The sequence below is a fragment of the Halichoeres trimaculatus genome, unplaced genomic scaffold (assembly GCF_033239565.1).
Source record: "Halichoeres trimaculatus isolate MK-OKI-2021-1 unplaced genomic scaffold, fHalTri1.1 fHalTri1_scaffold_15, whole genome shotgun sequence".
NCBI lineage: Eukaryota > Metazoa > Chordata > Actinopteri > Labriformes > Labridae > Halichoeres > Halichoeres trimaculatus.
In genome coordinates, this window is record NW_027437193.1 from 13,616,156 (window position 1) to 13,640,524 (window position 24,369).

At 38.8% G+C, this 24,369-nt stretch overlaps 1 protein-coding gene across 1 annotated transcript; it reads left to right on the forward strand.

Moving 5' to 3' along the window:
• The first annotated feature begins 4,568 nt into the window (after positions 1 to 4,568).
• rb1cc1 (RB1-inducible coiled-coil 1) lies at positions 4,569 to 23,850 on the forward strand. Its single transcript, XM_074688408.1, has 23 exons — positions 4,569 to 4,919; positions 5,996 to 6,128; positions 6,215 to 6,341; positions 6,490 to 6,660; positions 6,912 to 7,114; positions 7,391 to 7,793; positions 7,899 to 8,069; positions 8,160 to 8,344; positions 8,508 to 8,694; positions 10,143 to 10,224; positions 10,346 to 10,410; positions 10,515 to 10,618; positions 11,925 to 12,051; positions 12,135 to 14,038; positions 14,207 to 14,372; positions 17,083 to 17,191; positions 17,491 to 17,791; positions 21,291 to 21,342; positions 21,443 to 21,490; positions 21,933 to 21,991; positions 22,204 to 22,331; positions 22,662 to 22,732; positions 22,956 to 23,850. Exons 2-23 carry the CDS (start codon positions 6,058 to 6,060, stop codon positions 23,031 to 23,033), a joined length of 4,812 nt encoding a protein of 1,603 aa, XP_074544509.1. The 5' UTR covers positions 4,569 to 4,919; positions 5,996 to 6,057; the 3' UTR covers positions 23,034 to 23,850.
• Positions 23,851 to 24,369: the final 519 nt, after the last annotated feature.

A 24,369-nucleotide genomic window follows, 5' to 3' on the forward strand; every position in this document is an offset into this window, starting at 1 on the left:
CTCAGAGATTTCAGTTAGCTGCTCACAGATCAGATCGTTGACCTCGATGCAGAGCTTCTGCCTCTCTTCAGCTACTCAGGTTCAAATGATTAAAGCATTTCAAACTCAGTGAGACAGGCTCCATGAAACAAGGTCACCGTTTAAAGCTACACTTTGTTGGAGTTTGTTCTCACTAATGAAACCAGACACCTCTTTGGATTCTATATAGAACTCAGTCTGAATTGTATTTCTCACCTCCAAGGTTTTTTGTAATGGAAGCTTAGCACAGATTGGGACAAGTCACTTCATGTCAGTGCTGTGTGTTGAAGAGTTTGTTCATGATGTCTTGTTTTGGTTCATCAGACTTACCCTTGTTACCCTTTGCATACACATGAGCTGGTTAAAAATTATGTTACATGATGCTTTTGTGCAAGAGTCTGAAATACCTAATGTACATACCTGCATGATAAATCTTTGTAAGAGTCCCAAAATATAAACAATTTGATCTGGAAACATTAAAAACAAATGAAACCACCTTAGTCTGGAGCAGGAGTGAGTCCAGAGGAGCTACCAGAGGTGGCAAGGCCCCATTTGAAACCTGGTTGGCCACTCCAAAATCCTCTGCTATAAGTAGCTATCTGTCTGTTCATAAGCAGGACTTATGCTAAAATAACTAATTTAGGCTTTGATTTAACAGTAGCTTGCACTGTTTAATGTGGTATATGTCCTTTTTTTGTTAATGCCTTCAATTGTGACTCTAGACAAACAACTTTGTTTTGAACTCTTTCAGAAGTCAGCAAGGAAAATTCAAGAGTCGCAACTCGGTGGAAGTGACACTCTTTGTTTGTTTGTTTGTTTGTTTGTTTCTTTCTTTCTTTCTTTCTTTCTTTCTTTCTTTCTTTCTTTCTTTCTTTCTTTCTTTCTTTCTTTCTTTCTTTAGAGGTTGGGTAAGTAAATTCACATTTTCAGGCATTTAAAAAAATCTTGACTGTAAAGTAAGAATGATCAGATTAAGGTCAAAATTTTGAGACAAAAGTCAGAATACTAATGGCTTCTTTTCTCGCAATTCAAATATACACAGAAATATGGCACGTTAATAATACTTAAGGAACATTAGTTCTTGTTAAATATGACTTTGAAGACAGAGGCTGAACACTATCAGTTTGTAACTGTGGACAGATACCTTGCCGACCCCTATCAGAGCCCAAGTATTGCCGCCTAAATAAAAAAGTCTGGACACACCCCAGTTCAAGAAACTCTGTGCCATCTCTATCACCAAATACAAATTAAACACACACACTTGAAAAAAACTTAATATGAAACATTGTGTTGTTGCTTGCCCTCATTAGAAAGGAGCTACAGAACATCCTGCACTATGACAATCAGACACAAGAACAGTTTCTGCTCACAGGCCATTACAGTGATGTGCAGTTAAATGAGTCAAGAGTCTCAATAACCCTGTGAAACAACATCCACTCCTTCTCAGGTAAGATCAAATACTCTAGTTTCTCATTCGATATGTTCTGTTCTAACCATCTTCATGTCCTGTCATCTACTTTAACATCCTAAAAGCTGTGGAAAATACTCAGTCTATATTTGTGATATAGACTTTATACTGTCTAAATGTGGAGCCATTTCCCCCATACTTACTGTAGCCTATATATTCTTTGATTTTGTTTCTTTATTTAAGTGGAAGTTTAAAAAAACATTATTTCCATGTTGTACCCATGCCTAACAATTCCCGATGAAGAAAAGTGACACTCATTTCTTGTGTGTGTATGTTCAATCTGATGCTAATTCTGAACAAATTTTTACTGCAACTCATTCACTTTTTTTTTTAATCTATGCTAATCAGATTGCATTATAATTTTTTTATCTAGAGATTATTAAGAGTTCACTGAAGGGTTTTATTAACCTCTTTTATCAGGTTGAGTTTCTGATATTGGTGTATTAAAATTGATTGATTTTGCCTCAGTTTAGAGGAACCTACTCTCATGGGCTACAGTTGACCTTAAACTGTAATGTCTAATTAACGACGTGGTTCACTGCAGCATCGAAGGAATACATCTTTATTATCTCACAGCCCACTGAAGTCTTTATGTAAATTATTTTTTACTTAGGTTGCATGTACATGAATTATGGTCATTTTGGAAACCATTATCCTTGTGCAAGCTTAATTTGTGAGTAAAATTGTTCATGAGAGAACAAGACAGGTAACTAAGCCCTAATCCTCAGACTAAAAAGCTGATTTCCTGGAACATTGTGGCTCAAAAGTACACCATAAGAGAGAGCTGCAGTGACCTCTTGTACAGTGACTTTGTGTGCTGTGAACTGAGTCCCAGTGGGATGCAAATTTGAAACTCTTGGTTCAAAAAAGTTTGACAAAAGGGTACAGTGAGCTGTTGGAGGTGTTGAGAAAAGAAAGAAAAATGTAACTGATTGTCTTCATTTGATATCTTTAGGTGAAGTCATTAATTGTGATACAGTGGACTCTAGAGGAGTGTGGTTAATAAGACTTCACAAAAATGTATTTTTCCAAAAAAACAAAACAAAACAAAACATTAAATTCAGGAAAATTAGCACAGAGAAGGATTGTAGAACTATTGGATGAATTTGATGACAGCCTAACATTTCAAAGCTTGGACATTCGTAACAAGGGGCAGGAAAAATGGGGAAATTTGAAAAGACACTATCCAGGGAAACATCTCACATTTGATTAGGCTAACTGGAGACAGGAAACTGTAAAACACCCTGATACAGTAACTAGCAGCCTTCTCTCAACCCAAGCTTGTTCAAAATGTGTATAAACTTCTGAACTGTCCTGTGGTCAATTAAATCAAAATTTTACTTTTTTTTTTTTTTGGAAACCAAGGACACAGCTGCCCTGTTAAATAGGACTGGCATCTGAGCCGGCACCTGTGATGGTATCAACATAGCATACCTACCCATGTCATGAGTCTACTACACATCTGTGAAGATGTAACCATGGTCAGTTGCGCTGCAGTGGGCTGGTTTACACACGACATGCAACACTGTTACACACTGCAAGAAAGGTATCACAGAGTTTGGAGTAGAATATTTTTCACCCACACTCCACACTTATCAAAACAGCATGGCTCCATAGGAGAGGAGTGAAAAGTAACAAAAAAATGATGAAGAATACCCCCAACTGTAGAGCAGCTGAAATCCTACATCAAGCATGTAAGGGAAGGGAAAACTTTACACTTTCAAATAAACAACAGCTGGTCTCCTTGGTTCCCAGACACTTGTAAAGAATAAGATGGGGTAAACGTGTCCCTGCTATCCCCCCACCCACTTTTTTTTTTTAAATTATAAATCTGTTGCTAGCATTTTTGTACTTAGCCTGAACATTTAACTCTCCATTTGATAAGTTTTCTTTATTCTGATTTCAAGCATAAAGAGTTTTATGTTTTGCGAATCATCTTATTTTATTATGTTGTCCCTGCTTCTGTAAACCTTATACTTTCAAGTATGGGGTGTTTGGCGCTAGGCAGGTATATTTAACAGAGTATTTTTTTTCCATTACAAAAAGGGTAATCCAAAATCACAGGGTCAAAGCAGCCACTTTGCTATAGGACATAATAACCACCCAAACATACTGATGTTCGTTTGGCTTAATGTCAGAGATTCAGGTTTTTCAGTCCTTCTTGGGGATTAATTCTTGTTGTAGACAACGTTTGTCGTGAATCATCTTATGTAGACAATCAAATCCATAAAAAATGCAGCTAGAAAAAAATCTTGGGAAATGACTATAATCGCTATAATCCCATAATAACGCTCTGTATGCAGCATATACATTCATCAGCCACACACTGCAGCCTCACACTAACCACACCCCTTCTCATGTTGCAGCAAAACACTCGACATCGTTTTTTTCTCATATTTTCCCAGAATACACCTGGAGAAGTACAGTGACGAACGTGCCCACTGATGGGAAATTCCAAACCGTTCTAGGAGTAGGATCTTTTTGAACACGTTCATTCGTTTAATCGATTATGTTTTTCCATCTCATTAATTACCTAGAAAACATAAACACACCAGCAGTGTTTGGGTATATGCTTTTGAGCACTCGCAGATGAATGAAACCTGAGGTATAACATTCTATTCTTAAAACTGTTAATAACAACACAGAGACTAGATCTGACAGAAAAAAGTATGCAAATAATAAAACACTATTGTTGTAAAGCTATATGAGTGAATAAACCAGTTTTTTAATTATACAAAGTGGACTTAATTTGACATGTTAAAAAAAATTGGGCGCACACACACAATATTTTGTTTGATACCTATTTGGTATTGTATGATTAATCATTTCTGGCATATTGCTAGATTACTGCACTCATCTACCTGCTGGCATCTCAAATTCACTTACTTTACATCAGAAGAAAATATATGTTATCCATTACAATTTACTTCTATACAGAGAAAAAAAACAATCTTACATCTTTGATGATTTAGAAAACAATTGTATATTATGGTCGTGTAGAGGTATTAAAATAACTTCCTTAAAAATGTTTACGCTCATAACTTTGATCGCTTCTGACCGGATCGTTTACGGACTACCCACCAGCAGATGACAACAACAAAACAGACTGAGCTACTGAGAGGGTGTTAGCGCTGTTAGCTACCTGAAATAAACAACTGGTGGTTTAGTTCGAACGTTACAGCATCTCAGCTGGAGTTTGCCAAATAGGTTATTTATTTAGGACCATTATGGTCTGTATGTAGAACTACTCATGGCTGTCACGTATTCTGTTGTAGTTTAGCCTAGCTCACGTAAGCTAACGGGCTTGCTAAGCTAGCTCTATGTATGCCAAGCTTAAACAGGTTAGCTAGCTAGCTTAGTTGCTAGCTTCTTAGCTAGCATATTCGCCTAGACGAGGTGGAGACCAAGAGCAGGGAGATGCGAGCAAAGTGAGGTAAGACCGACGCAATATTTTTTTGCTATTATTATGATGTGGACTGTCACATTTATACTCGGAACTGTCGGTATTTATTTTGGAAAAGCCGAATACATTTGTCAAATGCATCGACGTTAGTAATGGCTATCCAGCGCTGGGCTGACAGCTGTGTTAGCTAATAGCCAGTTAGCGCAGTCAGCGGGTTATTATTGACCAGCTAGCTTGCCAGCAGTTGTTGGTGGCCCCTTTGGCACTGTAACCATGATAAACTGGAGGCCTCGAGATTTCTATCGTCCGCCAAATGTCAGTGTTCCAATCTCAATCAAACAGTTGTACCCGAACCACGGAAGGAGGCCCACAGTCTTGCTGACTGTTATCAACGGCAATTAGCTAATCATCACTTAAATAAGTTTGTCTGTGCTCGTAATTAAGCTGGTGAGCTGCTGTTTAATGGTCACGCCAACAAGTAACAGTATATAGCTGGCGCTAAATCTTTTGTGAAGTGTCCTTACGGTGGTGAAGTTTCGTCAAAGTATACCTCTATGAACATTTCAAACAACCGCAATTGACCAGAGTACTGTACAGGTATAAAAGCCCAGTATTATAGTATTTCAGTGCGCAGCCTTCTGGTCTGACATTCTTCAGAAAGACATGAAGAAGTGTTTACACTGCAGTCATGGCAGTTTTGAAAGATTTGACTTCGACTGACATTAGGCCAAATCAATAGGTGGCTTTATTTAACATCTGTCATTTGCCCATAAACACAGAGATGACTCAGCTAATATGCTAGTTACTTTTAAGGCAGTTAGTTTCAAGTGCTTTAAAAGTACAGTTTTAAAGGGATAAGATGTTTGTTATCTGTGATAAACGTGTATAAGTAAAAGAAAACTTAATGAATGTATTTCTCTAGTTATAACAACAGAAATACATTCATTTTCTTCCAAAATACCAATCGGTACACCAATTAGTACTTTGGTTTGGAGAAATTTACACACATCACACCTCTCTCTCGCTGTTTTAAAGAGTGAAGCATGATAGAATGTGGAAAGAATTTATCAGCGATCTCATGTGTATGTTTGTGTTTTTTTTTTCAGGGTGGCCTTGAATGACTAAATGAGCAAGAAAGGCAAGATCGAAGAACTCTGGGAGATTCAACATGAAGTTGTATGTGTTCCAGGTCAACAATGGCAGCACATTGACATTTGAGACAGATCTTGCTGTCCAAACGTAAGATACATTACCAATATTATTTTGAAATAGCTGTCAGTAAATATCTGCTAATGTGACCTAATGAAATTCTTTCTGTGTCTCAGTGTGCTAGAGCTCAAACATGCCATCCAAGCAAAATACAAGATTGCAATTCAACATCAAGTCCTTGTTGTCAATGGAGGGGAATGTATGGCTGCAGAGAGACGTGTCTGCAGCTACAGTGCTGGCACTGTAAGTTAATTAGATTTTATAGGCTGCTTTTCATTGCGCTTGAAGGTATAAAGATTACAGATATTACAATTGGATTTCTCAGGCCTCATTGTCTGATTTCTAGTGATTCACTTTCTTTTTTTTCAAATGTCTCACTGTTAATCTCCAGGAAACCAACCCCATATTTCTGTTCAACAAAGAGATGATCCTGTGCGACCGGGATCCAACAATCCCCAAAACCACCTTTTCCATAGAGAGTGAGATTCAGGTTAAGGTGGAGGAGTCTCTGCTGATGCCAGCTGTCTTTCACACTGTTGCCTCACGAACACAACTTGCTCGGGTAGCTACCTCTTTTATCTGTCCTTGTGTACTTATCTCATAAGATCACACCTTTCTCTGTCAAGAAATTAGGTATACCACAACATCTTATATATATATATATATATATATATATATATATATATATATATATATATATATATATATATATATATATATATATATATATATGTATATTTATTTATTTATTTATTTATTTATACTTAAACTTTTATGAACTTGTCTTTACACTGTTTGTGTTTACCTCTTCAGGAAATGTCTGAAGTTGCCAATAAACTTAGCTCTTTCTGTGAGCGGTTGGTTCATGACGAACACCTTCAACATCAAGGCTGGGCAGCTATTATGGCTAATCTGGACGACTGCACTCTGTCATATCAGAAGTTACTTATGAAATTTGAAACTTCATACACAAATTATCAACAAGATTTAGAAGAAATAAAAGTGAAACTCACAAAGTAAGTTATGGAACAAACAACTTTATATTTTACTCTTTGTTATTTGTTAGTTTTGATTGTGAATTACTGTATACTTAAAATTTCTCATCTTTATGTTGTCTTTGCTGATTAAGTTATACTTTTCAAATATTCAGTAACATACTAAGCTCAATACCTTTTCAATTGAGAGTGAAATAGCTGAGAGAATAGTAAATATACAAGTACTACTTTATTCTGCTAAAAGGAAAAGAAATTGTAAAGTTTGGGATCTCAATTGTTATGATGCTTTGATTACAGGTTAGGAACAGCAGTTTCTGTCATGGCAAAGATACCTCTGCTGGAGTGTTTGACAAGACACAGTTACAGAGAGAGCATGGAAAAGTCCAGCTCAACTCCTGGAAAGGATTCGGATGAGACAGAAGAGGAAAAATCCACTGACTCTGTGCTCTGCACAGATACTGCACAGAAGCCCTCAAAGTTATCTGCCTCTGGGACACCTACATGTGAGCAAACTGGAGACCAGGAAACAAATGAGATGACTGACAGCGGTGGTCTGAGAGCTGCGCTTTTAGATGATGACACTCCAGAGTTTGCCATCCCGTCCTCATTCAATGTCACACTATTAGACTGGATCAATGTGCAAGATAGACCCAATGATGTGGAGTCTGTTGTGAGGAAGTGCTTTGACTCCATCAATAGGGTGAGTCATAGACTGCACATGACACACATCTCATCATGTTGTTGTATAGTGTAATTCTTGTGATGAAAAAGTTTGTGAGTCCCAAATACTTGCTGTTTCTTTCAGCTTGACCCGCGGATTATTCAGCCCTTCCTGGCAGATTGTCGCGATACAATATCCAAGCTAGATAATCAAAACATGAAAGCCATCAAGGGGCTTGAGGACAGGTTGTACGCTCTTGACCAAATGATTGCAAGCTGCAAGAAGTTGGTGAATGAACAGAAAGAACTTGCTCAGGTATGTCGGCTAAAAAAAAAACATTTGAAAAATAACCATCTACATTTCTCTGTTTAAAAGATTTTTTTACATCCATAATGTGTCCGGCAGGGATTTGTGGCTAATCAGAAGAGAGCTGAAAACCTGAAGGATACATCTGTTCTGCCTGACTTATGTCTGAGTCACACAAACCAGCTGATGATCATGCTGAACAACCACAGGAAGCTGCTGGACATCAAAAAGAAGTGCACCACTGCCAAACAGGAACTTGCAAACAACCTTCAAGTCCGACTCAAGTAAAACTGAAAACTACTTGTTCACAAATATTTATCATATGCTCTACTTTTATTATAAACTGGAACTTTGGGGACATTGTTGTTTTTGAACTACTTGACAAATTTTACTGGCTCCCCAGAGAACAGTGTCTAAAACTTTTCACTGCTATTGATTTTTCATTAGATGGTGCTGCTATGTAATGCTCCATGCAGACCAGGATGGAGAGAAGCTTCAGGCCCTACTCAGACTCTTGACAGAGCTAATGGAAAGAGTGAGGGTGGTTGAGGCCCTCAGCAACGTGCCCCAGATGTACTGCTTGGCTGTGGTTGAGGTCGTGAGGAGAAAAATGTTTATGCGACACTACAGAGAGGTCAGTTCTGATTATCACATGTTCAGACATATAACACAAGATCTCTCATGCTTCACTGAATCTGCAGTAAAAAGTGAATAAAGTGAGGACAAGGAGTGTACTTCTTAAAGGTCTGAGAGATTAACATTGCCCCCTTTTACCTCTATTAACAACCTGCCTCTAAGGTGATTACAAGTGGTCAGCCTTAGCTAGAGGGGTGGAAGTGCTTTAATGCATGCTGAGATATGACCTCTCATTCAGGCCACATATGGAGGTGGTCTGGCACACATATGTCTTCATTGGTCTGAGAGCCCGTATGCTCATTTGTCCCAGGCTATATTAAAGACCTCCTGCTCCCTTATTAACCACAACAAAGATCACACATCGGACGAGCTGCTTCTCACATATCACTGATTCAGTATTTCTCCAAGCAGACCTGTTTGTCTGTGTGTTTGTCATGCCATTTCTCAGTTTTCTGCATCCAGCTCCACTATAATAATACATGACCTGTAACTTAACGTGCTTTGATTGACACACTCAACAACCTCTATATGAGGGCTCTGCCATGCCAGGCCACAGTTCTACTCTTTACTGAGGGTTCTTCCCTGTAAATTGAGTTTAAGAAAAGGAATGACTTCAGACATTTCTCTCTTTATTGCTGTGTAGAAATGCACAAAGGGAGAAATAAAAGTTGGATATTCTCATATGCAGTATGATTTTATGTTAAGAAGTTGATTTTGTTTTATTTATTGACTTAAATATTAAACATAGTCTGTCCTTTCAAATATTCTTTTTGACAGTAAATTAAAAAAAAGTTGCTAAATAGACTCTCTGGCCATCTGAACCGTGCTGTACTCAAGCATGGTTGCCCCCACCCGTGCAGCACTGTTCCCCTGCTGGCCAGTGCAGCCTGGGGTCAGACTACTCTAATATGAATCACACTTAAGGCACATGCATGGTCTGCCCTACACCATCATGAAGCGTCTGTTTACAAGCAGCGTGGCCTCATCAGAGTCAGTAGACTGGAGAACATGGAGAACATTTCTACAACTTTAGTGACGTTTTAGCACATGTTGAGTCATTTTGGTCCAACACAGCCCTCTAACTCCCTCCGTTATTGCTTAAAACAGTTGTAGGGAGGAGCGGCCACAGCACATTTGTTATGAATTATGTGCCATGCCATTGTATGCACAACGTGTATGTACCGTGCTGAAGCACACCTCTCAGAAGCATGCCAAAGCACAGAAGTAAACTGTGCCTGAGCAGGATAGGCTTGCGGTCACACTGGCCAAATGAACCGGACTTAGGGTTGAAGCGTGCTCGGGCACGGTTCAGATGGCCAGTATGACCGCGCCCTCAGTTACCTTAAATAACTGCTGCTGAATGCCTGCAATTCTAAAATTAGTACACTGTACAAAAATGATGGCTGTGTTTTTGTTATTATAAGGCTTTCCTGTTTATCTTTTCAGTGGGCTTATGCACTTGTAAAGGATGGAAAACTACTGTATGAGGCAGAGAAGTTCAAAAGGGAGTCCTTTGGAAAACTCTTTAGTAAGTATGACTTTCAGTCATCCCTGACATTAAAAGAGTCACTGTTGAGCACAGTGGTCCTTTAATAAAATACATAAATAACATTCAGGATCAAAGTTTTCAATTCTCATTTTCTTTTTAGGAAAGTCTTTCCTCAGAAATCGTTTGTTTAGGGGACTTGATTCATGGCCTCCAACATCATTTTGCGTGAGTTCTTATATTTTTTTACTTAACTGGTATTGACACAGCTACTATTTCTACTGTAATTTAAGATTTCTGTTGTGTTATGTTCTCTTGATAATTAATAATAGACACGAAGGCCCCGGAGATTTGACGATGAACTTCCAGACATCACAGTCGAGGACCTGCAGTACTTGAAATCTTGTTGTCCTGTAGAGGTGCAGCCTTTCCTTATGTAAGTTGTTGTCTTCAAGTATTAGCATAGTTTTACATATGACCCTGACCGTCATTGTCATTTCCTTAAGAGCAAAATTGTGTTTCATCATTTAACTAAATATCTTTTAACAGTTTTAAGCACAAACAAAAGTTCCAGACCTTTGATTTTTTTAATGAAATGTAAACATTCTGTAAATTACAATGATTCCAGATAAGTTGTAAGTAAAGGATATTCACTTATGCTGTCAACTGGGCCATATTACAAGATCAGGACCAGGATTTTGACAAATTTTGAAATACATGCTAATAGATGCGGTATAACAAGAAAATTCATTATTACTTCCTGTTTGGTAGAAAATTAGATATTTATGCACATTTTTTTTATAATTTTTTCTGTGAATCCATTAAGTGCTTTAGAATTTGCATTTGCCTTTTTCTCCTTACCTGCTGTCAGAACATGAACCCTACCTACATGTCTGACAGGGATACATTTTAACAGCAGATGCCACTCTATCTTTATCTCTGGCGTCATCTACCACTTCATCCACAACTGCCACCACACATTGTCTCACTACTTTGAGCTACGCTTGTCCCTCACACATGTCAGTGAGAAAATACCGTGGCTCTCTGTCGGGCTGTGCAGGACTGCACCAGGGTTGTACGTCTGTAAGCTGCAGATAAACTCTGCACTTTGGCCTCCCTCTCCTGTGATCCCTTGAATAAGCCCTGAAAGTCGTGTGCTTTTCAGAGTGATTCCTCTGAATTACTGCAGCACATTTGTTGCAAATGAGGCCTGTTGGTTTAACATGAACATTTAAATATTTTGCAGTCTGTGTGGAGTGAACTGCACTGCACCTGTGCATCTATTGACAATGATAGGGATGAAGTAAGATGACTACTCATAAGATCATTTCTTCAGTAATTTTATGTTATGTAATGTTAAAACATTTCATCATATTTTTGAATTCTTACTGGATTTGGCCAGGAATAGTCTTGGTGTGAGATTTGACATAAAAGGCAACCCTCTTCTGTCTGTCTTTCTGCGAACGAAGACTTTTAAAGCTAGTGGATAATCATTTAAGCCAAGGTGCCAACTAAAGTGCATAAAGGCTTCAATTTAGTGAGACTATGCTGTGTTGTGTCTCCTTCCATAGTATTCATCTGCTTAAACTCTTGATTTTATGTAACCTTTGGGCTCACATGAAGAGCTTCTGTAACTACGATGATGTGATTTAATTACCAGGTGTGTGCTTTTAGAACTGTTTTTTCTTCAAACTGCAATCTTTCAGGCTGTCTCTAATTGTATCCTCTTTTTTTGTCTGCAGGGTACCCACAATGTGTGACTTCGAGCCCTTAAATCGTCATATAGAGACGCTTCAGCAGCTGGTCCAAGCTGCACAAAGTGTGGATGAGATGTCTCAAACCATAACTGACCTGCTCAGTGAACAAAGAGTAATTATGACTTCATGGAATACCTCAATTTATGCCCTTTGGTAAGTTCTGTTTTAATCTTCTTCATCTGTTCTGATATGCAGGCATCCAGCATTCAGAGGTCAACCCTGTTGAGCCCACAGTCTGACAGCATCCCTGGGACCTCCACACAGATGTCCTCCAAAACCCCTTCCTCCCTCAGCCTTCAAGGACCCAGCTGCCAGCCCCTGAACGTTCCGGTTCCTGCTCCTCTGGAGGACTTGTCCCCAGACAGCATAGATGCACAGACATTTGACTTTGAAACTATTGGCCATCCGAACATGGATCCAGTCCTGCAGCAAGGCTCCCTGGACTTAGATTCTCTAGCAGAGAGCCCTGAATCTGACTTCATGTCTGCCGTTAATGAGTTTGTGATTGAAGAGAATCTGACCTCTCCAAACCCGATTAGCGATCCCACCAGTCCTGACATGATGGTGGAGTCACTGTACTCTTCAGTCATCAACGCCATTGACAACAAGCGTATGCAGGACACCACAATACTAGAGAGGGAGAACTCACGGATCACTGTCCTCAAACAGGTCATTGACAAGTACCGAATGGCTGCAGAGGAGTCCCATTCAAACTTACGGAGTGTTAGAGATGACCTCTGTCACTTACGAGGCCTGGTATTTAAAGAACATCATGACTTTGGCTTTGTTTTGAGGAATATGACCACTGAAGTGCAAAACATTGTGGAAAACATTACCCAGACCCATGAACTGGAATTAAAAGAAAAGCATCAAAGTGAGCTTTTTGCTCTTCGACAGGAGCTGGAGAAGCAAGTTCAAACACTAATGGAGGAAGATCAAGTAAACCAGAATATTGTTCGAGATGTCCAGCGTGCAATGCTCGAGCTGGAGGGGCGAATGGAACGCAAAGAGAAAGAACTTTCTCAGCTGGAGAATGAGAAAGAACGATGGGCTGAGACAGAGAGCAGCCAGACGGACAGGATCAAACACCTGGAAGAGATGATCAGTCATCAAACTGAAGAGATCAAGACGCTCGCAGCTTCAAAAGACTCTCTCACCACTCAGCTTGAGAATCTGCACTTTGAGATCGAACGCAGCCAGCAGAAGATCCGGCAGGAGCTGGAGACCATTGAGCAGTTGCACTTGAAGGAGCTGGAGGACAGAATGAAGCAGGAGCACCACGCAGAGCTCGAGACTTTTACCAAGAACAACCAGGAAGCTCTGGAACACTTGGCTGCTGAAAATAGTGCAAAGCTCAGTGAAGCAGCTGCTCATCATGCCACTGCACTTGGAGAGAGGGACAACCAAATTAAGGACTTTGAAGCTCGTCTTACTGAGCTCGCAGAACTTCGCTGTAAACTCGAGGTGGAGCTAGCTCTCAAAGAGTCTGAGACAGAGGAGGTGAAGCTTCTGCTTGAGGAGGCCAGGACGCAGCAGGCTGAGACACTGAAGACCCAGGTTGAGACGGAGACCAAAGCTCTCAGTGAGGAGCTAGCAGACCTTAAAAAGCAGCTTCAGGTTAAGAATGAGGAGTACGAAGTAGACCTTGCTGAGCTAAGGACTCTCATGAGGATTGAGAAGGACCACTGCATCTCAGAGTTGGTGGAGAGACATGAAGAGGAGACTATTTTGTTGCGCACAGAGCTCTCCTCCCAGCAGCAGCAAGCCCACGATGCTCAGAGGAGCCACTCTGAACAGCAAAAGAGTCTTAAGCAGGAATTAGACCAGCGCCTGGACGCTCTGAGTGAAGAAAAAGCAAAGCAGCTGAGGAGTTTCCAAGAACTGGAGCTAGAGTTGAGGACTGTTATCAGCAACTTGCAGGCTGAAAATGACCTGCTCTCTAGCAAACTAGAGCAGGACAGAGGCAGTAAAGCAGCTGAGAAAGTGGAGGCCTCTGAGGCTGCGTCACCGGATGCCTTTAAAGAGTTGGAGATGAAGAGACTGTTAGAAAAAATCAAACAACTTGAAAGTGAGCTTCATGAAAAACAATCCTTCAAGAGGTAAATATTTGACTCCGGTAAATATTGGTGTATTTTTCTGCCTACATTCAAAATGTCACTGAAAGACAGTGTGCGGTTTGACAAGGAAATGAGTGAACTGTTAATCATCCTTTGTCTTTGTATGCACGGATGCCTTTGTCAGACACAGTGTCAATGTTTGCCTTTCAGTGATGAAGGTTTGCCGCTGCATGCTGAGGGCCATACAGATGCCGGGGCACCTCTGTCTCTAGACTCTGCTCTACAGGAGCGGCTGCAGTCCCAGATGGAGCTCCTGGAGAAGAGGAAGAATGAGGAGATACAGAACCTCAAGACATCACTCATCGCTGAGCAGCAGGTTCGCATTTTCTACCTGTAAACAAGCAGGATGAGTGCTGTGTTTTTGACCTTAATGTAGAGATAACTTAATATTGGTAACTTGCAATTCACTAAAGCTTGTGTGAGGAGTTTTTCACTGATTATTAAATAGACTAAGATTAGCAGTGATGATAACTGGATAGTTCACATGAAGTTCATGACTGTTACAAGAAATTTGATTGAGACAAGGTCAGCAAAGATGTGAGATAATCTGTCCAAGCAGAAAGTGCATCACATGACATTAAAGAGGAAATAGTTAATTTAATTAAGGGTTTATTGAATTAGCAGATGATACTGGCTACAACTTTGAGAGTATTATAAGATGAAACACTTCAACCTGCTACATTTTGGAGGTAGTAATACTAAGGCCTCAATTACACCAGATACGTCTGCAGTCCGACTCTACTTCATTGTGTGTTGACCGCGTTTGTCAACTCACACCGGCTGCTTATTAAGTCGAGCAGGCTTCATGACCATGTAAATCCATCTCCCCAGCCATTCCAGATGGGCTGTAGTCAAACTTAAAAAAAAATAATATACCTCATAGAAATGTTTCTCACATCCTATAGTTGTGATGATCTAAAGTTATTATTTGGCTCCTTTTTTTCTGAAAAAGTTTTGTATTCATTAGTTATAAGATGTTAAAAACAAGGCTGTTTAACGATGATTGACAGCTGCCGTTCTTGTGTATTTTTTCAGGGATTGTAAAATATGTCAGGAGAGAGAGCCAATAAGAGGTTAGACCTTCATAGGAAAAAAATTATTATTATTTTTGTCATCCGGCTCCACTCAGATTCACTCTGAGTCCGCACAGACTCTGGCTGAACAACAGCTACCAATGGCAACAGCTTTGACAGGGGCATTTTGGCTTCAAAACTGTACAATGGTAAATGGCGGAGCCACGTTGACCAGTCCACATACCGTAGGGATGCACCGCAAAATTTTGGCTTATACTGATATCTATATTTAATATTAATATTGCTGTTATGGCCAATAAACAATATTTACCTGTATCAATATAGGTAAAAAAATACAAAACAATACAATATAAAAACAATATTATAAGGCTTCTGAAAGATCGTTTAAGATGATCTGAAAATGGCCAGCAGCTAATGAGTAAATATCGACCCACTTTTACACATTGGCCGATACAGATATTGATACCAATATATCATGCATCCTTAATATACAGTCAATGTTCATGACTGACAAACAGCTGGAGTCACAGGCCGAGAAGTTCCCACGCTTCATAAGTCTCTCTTCATTCATGCTGGGCTTTAAAACCTAAAACCTGTTGACTCCTCTAGAATATTGTCATATAAATGTGAACTGTGCGCGAAAAAGTGACTATTTCAAACAACAAAACAAAAGGCGTTCATTTACATAAGATCCCAACCTATGTGCTTGTTTCTTGGTACAAGTAATCATAAAACTCTGGTCTACCCATGCGTAATTGCGCACAATCGACACTCTTCAGCTCCACTCCCTCATCAGGCTGTGACAGGTTCAGGTTCTGCAGCTTCTTTTTAAACTCATTTTTAAAAGCCAACTTTCCACATTCCTCGACCTGAACGGAAACAGTTAATAATATTGTGGCTTCTAATAGTAAGACATCTCAGATTAATTAATCAAGGTATATTCGAAAGCTGTGCAAATGAAATCTTTAAAACTCTACTGTATTTTAGTTTATCACATCCACGCTGCTGAATCACTGCAATGATTTCTTTGCAGGTGAGTTTTTTCTGATTCGCTCTTCTGTCAAACAAAACAGCGCCATTTCCTCTCTACCTCTGTTGCTATGGCTGTTTGCCAGCATGGAGAAGTTCGCTTATTCCCGTAATGCGTCCCTCCATGTCCTAAAACCAGTGGGTTCGGCAAGTTGAACCTTGAATATTTAGGGGCATGTTATGTAAATTACGATTGTTTTCAGCTGCCACATTTATCAACACCTGATCAGGCGTACGCCATGATTGGCCCTGATCCGCACATTTCATAAATCACGCGTGAACCTTGTGTAGGATTGTTTTTACACCCAGATCTGTGCCAATTACCACTCAAGATTGATAAATGAGGGTCATTATATCTGTTTGTTGAGCTAAATACAAACTGATTTTGACATGGTTGCGGTTTTTAGGTAGTTTCCAGTCACGACGTCCTGTCCCGCTCGATCTTCCCTACGCAAAATTAATGTGTCACAGAATGAAAACCTGTCTGATCCGGGGCCGTGACGGTGCAGAGACAGACTTGAGACGTATCTGGTGTATTTCAGTCATAATACCTCATCCATCCATTGAGGTTTGACCATGGACTGTGAAAATCTAGTGGCTTTTGCAGAGATGTTAAGCCCCTGTGCTGGCACTTCCTTCTGGGTTTTTGTTGTTTTTATAGAAGGCTGGTGTCCATTGTCCTTAACAGATTAATCACTTAGTCCGGCTGCTAAAAAAAAAAAAGGGTTTCAGTGGACATAAGTTGTTTTTTCTAAACAAAAAGGTATACAATTAAGCTGTGCTCAATGTTATTGAAAGTAATAATAAAGCCTTCATGATTACTAAAAAACAAAATCAGGTTTAACTCACATTGCTGCAAGCTGATCTTCATTGTTAGAATTTCCTATCAAAAAGTAAATACAAAGGATCTGAAGTGCCCTTGTTGGCTGTTAAAACTAAACTATGATCTTTTCTTTCCTGTAGACTAATTTTAATACTGTTCTAACACGAGAGAAGCTGAAGAAGGAGCAGATCATCAGCGAGCTCACAGAAAAGTTGCAGAAAGTGACTCAACAGCAGGAGAAGGACAAAGGTAAGGGCTGTGCACACTGAATCATTTGACGAAAGAATCACACCTTTTTTATTTTGGTTGTGCAAATGGCATCTCAGAAATGCTGTTGGTTTTATTATAAAAGTTGTTGATTAGTAAACCATGCTGAGATGTTAAGCCCCTATGTTACTGTAATTGAGAGTGTGACACCACAAGTTTGTCAAAGATGGTTCATTTTTCCCAATCAACCCACTGTATTTTATAAGAGTTAGTGATCCTCATTCTTATTAAACGATGTGTAGTCCCTCTCAGTTTTTCTTTAACATCTTAACTTTTCACAGCTCTTATAGAGACACTCTCAGAAGACAGAGCAAGTGTCATGCAGGAGAAGAAACACTTGGAAGAGGAGCTAAACCGCCTGCGCAGCACCGCTCTGATCTCCTCCACCTTCTTCACACCTAACCCCTCAGCTCAGGAGGCTTCAGAGGCTGGAGCTGCAGCTTCGGCAGCTCGAGCTCTGCCCGTCGCTGGTGCTTGTTCCTCTGAGCCCATGTCTGAAACTGACAGACTGGCCTCTGTGGCAGCCATTCGAGATGACGAACAGGTTGATTCAGCGGTGGAGGCCAGCATGGTTACAGTCCAGTAAGCAGCTTCTCTCCAATAAACATACTTTTGTCACAGTATGAGGTAAATTGTACGTATGTCAGTGTCAAAGTAAGACCAAGTGAGTTATTGAGAGTAAGACCGGTTGAGGCAACACATTCACAGGTCTTGTCTTTACTCTTTACCCTTATTTTTGCACCAAGAATTACACATTACAAGTGTAAAAAAAAGAGACAGATATATATATTTGACATTTTTTAATGTAACGTGCAATGCTGAATCTCAGAGAGGTTTATTTTGTTTAAAATCTCTGTTAGGTTGATTTATAAAGAGAAGAAACTCTTATTTAGCATTTCTGCTGTAAAATTTTGTTGGGATGGAGAAGTTTAGACTAAAGTTTTAATTGCTGGGCTTTAGATTTGAAAATGTCAATGTAATTACATATCATTGTGACCTCTATTAATATCTATTGCTGCTCTGACTGCAGAATTTTGCCATTTCCTTTCATTAGTCAAGTACACATGCACTGCTCTTTTCTTTATCTGAAAACAATGAGGTCACAGAGATCAGGGGCCAGGTTGAGCTGCTGGATCTGTTCTCTTATATCATACTTGGTTATGACTAGGGCTGCAACGGTTAGTCGACATAATACACTACGTCGACGATAAAAATTCATCGACGCAAATTTTAATAGTCGACACGTCGTATTATTGCTTTTATTGTTGTCACATGGTGAAATAAAATACCAGGGGGTAATACTCATTTGTCACTTCAGTTCACAGCATGAGGTGCTGTGTAATTAGATACTTCTATGGGAAAAGATCACTAAGTTCATACGTGAGGAATATTGATGAAGAAAAATCTCCACTCCCAGAGAGCACTGTGCGCTGACGGAGGCTCTGCATCTCTGGCTTGGACAGCCTGACAGCTCCCGAAGTTTAGCGTCTGGTAACTTGATTTAGAGAGTCTCCTTCACTCTCTGTTACAGACAGTTTTTCAGGATCTGAGTCACAAACTAGTGTCAAAACTCCCCTAACTTTTGAAAAGAGAGGACATTTATCACTCTCAAGCTCACACTGCACCGGTAACACTCAGCGGGGAGGGGGGGCGGAGTGCGCATGTGCAAAATTGTGCATGTAAAAAAACAAAACTAAACGCATTGTCATGGAGAGCTGGGGGAGAGTCAGGCGGGATCATACAGTGAGCAAAGCAAGCCCCAATGAGCAAATAAACATTAGAAAACAAGCCCAAAGTCACTAATAAGCAGTCTGTCCAACACTGCGTACAACAACTTCATTTCCTTGTTACCTGCTTCATTCATTTTGAGATTTATTTAATTTTTTTTGTATAGAAGGCTACATATTTTTTATGTCATCATGAATGAAATAAAGATAAACAAACATGACAAAGGGCTGACCAATCAGAGGTGAGAACCTAACTCTGGGTAAATGCAGTGAAAATGCAACACATAGGTTGAATTATAGAGGTCTGCACATTTTAAAGGCCAAATTAGGTTGAAACACAAAATAACCGTTATTAATCGACTAATCGAAAAAATAATCGATAGATTAGTCGACTTTAAAAAATAATCATTAGTTGCAGCCCTATTGGACTGTAAGAGTAAACAGACTGGCCTTTTTATTTTTTATAATTTTATTCTATATTTTGCATTTTTCTGTGCAAAACAGTGTTGTTTAATAAACTCTGTAGTGAGATAGATCGTTTTGGATACATCATGGTTTTGAAATAATTGAACAACAAAAAAATAATCGTTAGACTAATCGTCCAATTAATCATTAGATTAGTCGACTTATCGATAAAATAATCGCCTAATTAATCATTTTAGAAATAATCATTTACCCCCAGCCCTAGTTATGACCAACAACACAGTAAAACTTCCAAGAAGCAGGTTTGTAACCAAACCCATCATTATAAAGCATTTTAATTGTTGACCCTTTTGGAGGGAATTCCTGACTTTCAGAAGACTAAATGGCATCAGCAGCTTTGAGCTGCAGCCTCATTGAAAAGAAACCAGCTTCTGTAGAGTGGGGCAGTGCAGTTTCTTCGTGATACACACTGTAGTTGTTGGGACGTCCCTTGCTGAGTGTTTGACTAGTTATACCCAGGAGTAACTCAAGCAGAGCCAATGTTCAACTGGTACATAGGAGATAACCTTTTGTCACCCACGCTTGACCACAGTGGCCTGTTGCATCTGTCAAGCAAAGTTCACACTAAAACACATTGAAACTAGTTACTCTTTAAATAAGTTGCATCTCTGCTCTGTCGCACCATGAGGACACAAGATTGGTCTTAACTAGCAGTACCCAAACCAAGCTTAATACAACCAAGCTATACAAAAATTGTTTTTCCCTCATTTGGCCAATCAGTGAGGAGCTGTTTGTGCACATGATGACTCTTCTGCCTGACTGTCTGTAGGCTGAAAATAACTGCACCACGCAGGTATTGTAAAGTATGACAAAGCATTATGAAAGGTGATGATAAATCTGTTGTGTAAAACTACAACAGTGACATCGAGTGGTGAAGTCATCAACTACAACACAAGTTCAATCAGGGGAACTGTTTTACTGTGCAGATGTAATCATCTTCATATCAGAAACAGGAGTACAAATTAAACTTAATTGATGTAATCTATCATGGAGAACATTTCAGTGACAAAAACGGGTTGTGAAAACCTCTGCTTCTCATTCTTCAAATTCTTCTTCTTTCAAATCCACTTGCTTGACAACTGGTCTATTACAGAGCACTTTACACCTACTCAGAGCTTGGTGTAAGATTCATGTCTCTATATATGCACATAGAAATTTTTAGCTGGTGCTTCCCGTAACACCTCGTTAAAGTAGACACTTTAACGCATACAGAAAAAACATTCACGCTAGGCCACATATGAACTCAAGCATAGCTGGTGAAGCCCTGTACATGTGGCTAAAGGAGCATAAACTGAGCGTATAAAAATCAAAAGGTAAACATCTCTTAAGTGTTGGTCTGGGTAGTTTTCATCTTGATGACTCGCCTACTGGGCGTTGTTTTCTTGTTGCTCTTTAAAGTTGATTTTCTTGACAGCCTAAAATTGACCCAAGACAATACCTGAGACATACCCTCAAATCAAGGATAAGCCAAATATTGAGCATTATTCTTCTTATTGGCATGCTTGTGTTACATGTTTTGATCACAATATTATGTCAATGGAAAGGAGACAGCCTGCATGTTATACCTTATAGATTGTCCTAAGCACACTGAAATGGTAGTCGCAAGTCACCAGCAGAAAGAGGACGTAATGACCAAAGATTATTTGTTAAATGAGCAGAAATAGATGAGGAGTAACATTTAGCAGTGGATGGAAGGAAGGCAGGCTAGGAGCAAAGAGTGTAAGTCTTTTTTATTTTTTTTGTTCTCAATCTACGAGTCATTTCAAAACTAAAAATAAGGATTATTTTATGTTTTTAACGGTTATAATCTGACAAAGATTACGCATTTTTCAGGATTATTTATCAATAATTGAATGATTTCTGTCTGGTAGTGACAACATCCTGATGTCAGAGGAGAAACAGCGGATACTCTTACTCGAGAGGGTAAATATGTCCATTCTTTCTATTGAAGCACACATGAGAGCACAAGACAATGTGTTTCCGGATGTCTCTGTCTGTTTAATCAATCTAATGTATGTTTCAGACTTTACACATGAAGGAAGAGGAAAACAAGCGCCTCAGTCAAAGACTGGTCAGTTACTTGTTATCTCTGTGAGCTATGTCACACCTGCTCCACTAGGTGGCAGTAGCATCAAAGAGTAAAATCCTGACCCACGAGGCTAAAGAGCTCAGAGAGGAAAAAATATTTTTGAGGAGAAGAGTTGATCAAAATATTGAGAGGAGTGAATTGAAGTGGGATTGCATACTGAAAACAAAATATCAACATATTTCATGGAAATGTACATTTTTGGGTTGAATTTTTTAATTAGCCCCATTTTTTACATGATAAAACTAAAATTAGATAAATGTTAATGGTTTAGATCTGAAAGTGCAAAGTCCATGCTGTTAACAATGTTATTTCTAACAAAAAAAGTAAAGGAAAAAAGCTATAATTTATCCATGACCATTTCAGCCAGTATTGTGAACTGCTCTGTGTAACATGTGTAACATTGCCCTAATCCTTTCCTTTTTAGATGTCTCAAAGCATGTCGTCTGTGTCTTCACGGCATTCAGACAAAATCGCTATCAGAGAGTAAGTGAAAGACAAAATAACACATGGCCTTAACGTGTGCTTGTTGATGCTTTTTTTGGGGCTTTTAGTTAAAACTCTGACCACAATTTGATGCAGTATAATTATACACATTATTGTATAATTACCATTAATGTGTTGTCCTTTTTGTTATTAGTTAGCAGTACTCTGTGTCATCATCCCTTTATCTCTTTGTCCATCTTTGTGTGCTGCAGTTTCCAGGTAGGCGATTTGGTCCTAATCATCCTGGATGAAAGGCATGACAACTACGTGCTGTTCACAGTTGGTCCCACCCTCTACTTCCTCCACTCAGAGTCTCTCACTGCACTGGACCTCAAACCAGGTCAGCTTCACACACACACTCCCTTTGTGACCATTATCAGAACTGTGTTTTATTTTAAATGACTAAAGAAATAGATGTTTTCACTGATTAATATTTTTATTTTGTTTTTTTTTTCAATTTTGTTCTTCTTATTATTATTTTAGCCAGGAGTCTCTTAAATGCAGTTGTAACCCACTCTCCATGTATTGAATATGTTCCAAAATCTGGAAGGGGATGCTTTGTTTTTGCTCTGAATTTTCTTTAGAATTTAATGCAGTTATTCTCATATTTATGGTGTAGACAGTGTTGGATGATTATTACTGAAAAAAGTTGTTTTTTGTTATTTTTCAGCATCAGGGACCTCCAGACGACCGTGGGTACTTGGAAAGGTGATGGAGAAGGAATATTGCCAGGCAAAAAAGGTATTTCAATAACCTAAAGTTTCTTAACTGTTTCTAAACTTATTTCATAATTTACTATTAAATCCCAAAATTATGACACACAGGAAATAAATTATTATTACTTAATTAATCATCCTGGTTATGGAGTTTTTTATTTTACACATTTATTTGATCAGTGTCAGATAAACGCATCCTTTTCTCTCTCTTACAAAGTTTTCTGTCCTTCTGTCTTTTTCCTCTTTAGGCCCAGAACAGGTTCAAGGTTCCCTTAGGAACCAAGTTCTACAGAGTGAAAGCTGTTCCATGGAACAGAAAAGTATAATAGCCAAGTGATGAGCTAAATGTATATTTATATTGCTTAATTTTTGAACAGAAACTTCACATCATAATTCATAACTTGAAAATTGAAAGATCTCAAAAATGGAAAGAATTATGATCATCATGCTCTTTTCAGTTTTGATTTAAAACCCCACCTGCTACCGCATCTTCTCTTTTCTTTTCAACCCAGATTTGTTATTGTGGACCAAATGCTATTAACTTTATTAGGGCATTGCCCTAAACACTGTGGCATTCTGCCATATGACCTGTGTGTAAAATTGAACAAAATTTGGATGTTAAATATTAGTTCTCATTATCAGCATTTGTCCTTTTGTGGAAAATACTGTGTCATTATCAACATTAATAAATAAAATATACATTTATTATAAATGTTTATGGAGGAATGTTCATGGCATGCATATTGATATATTTTCTTTGATTTACTTATCCAGATAAATGTTGTAGTTGGAAATGTAGTTAATGCTGTTTGTTACTCACAAAGCAGTGTGGCCCTCTGTCAATACTGAAATGTACATTATGGCTGACTGATGAAAAAAACAGTCGTCTTTGCAATCCTTGAAATGCACTTTCAAAAACAATGCTTTTGTTGATTTGAAAAGGGAAGTTAATTGAGCTGTCAGAACTAAGTAAATATATCAGCACAAACTTCTCACTATCATAGAATATTGATATGTAGAAAGGAATATTTGTGACTGTGTTTCATTATCAGAGGACATTGTACATTATCCATCAAATCACACATGTAACAATAAAGGACTGTATTGTAAAAGATAGAGTTTTGAAACAATAAAGGATTGATCCCAAACAGATTCTCACGTTTTTATGTTGGTTTATACTCAAAAGTATCATTATACTGAAACACTAAATTTAAAAATTAATTATAAGTTTTCTGAAAACTTTGTTAAAAGAATACTACTACACTGGATAGGTAACTGATAATTTTCAAAAAGACCAACTCACCTGCTGAGATTTGTCTTTTCACCGATGAGAAACAATTTTTAAAAAAATTAACTTACTTATATGAAATAAGAATAAAGAAAAGCATATTTATGCCTTTAGGACATGTATAGCTTTTTTAATGATGCTTTTAAAATTTTCTGGGGGATTCAGGAGTCAATGTGGAATAGCACAGTATAGTGTATTCATTTGATTTAGCATTTTTGCTTTTGTGGAAACATTAATGTTGGCACGCTGCTGCAGGAAACAGACTTCAAAAAGGCTTCAAATCGGGGCCCAAGAACGATGCGGCCCTCATGGAGAAGGAAGCCCACCAACATCACTTTCCCAGTTCACAGCGGGGAGCATAGCAGCTCTCCGCC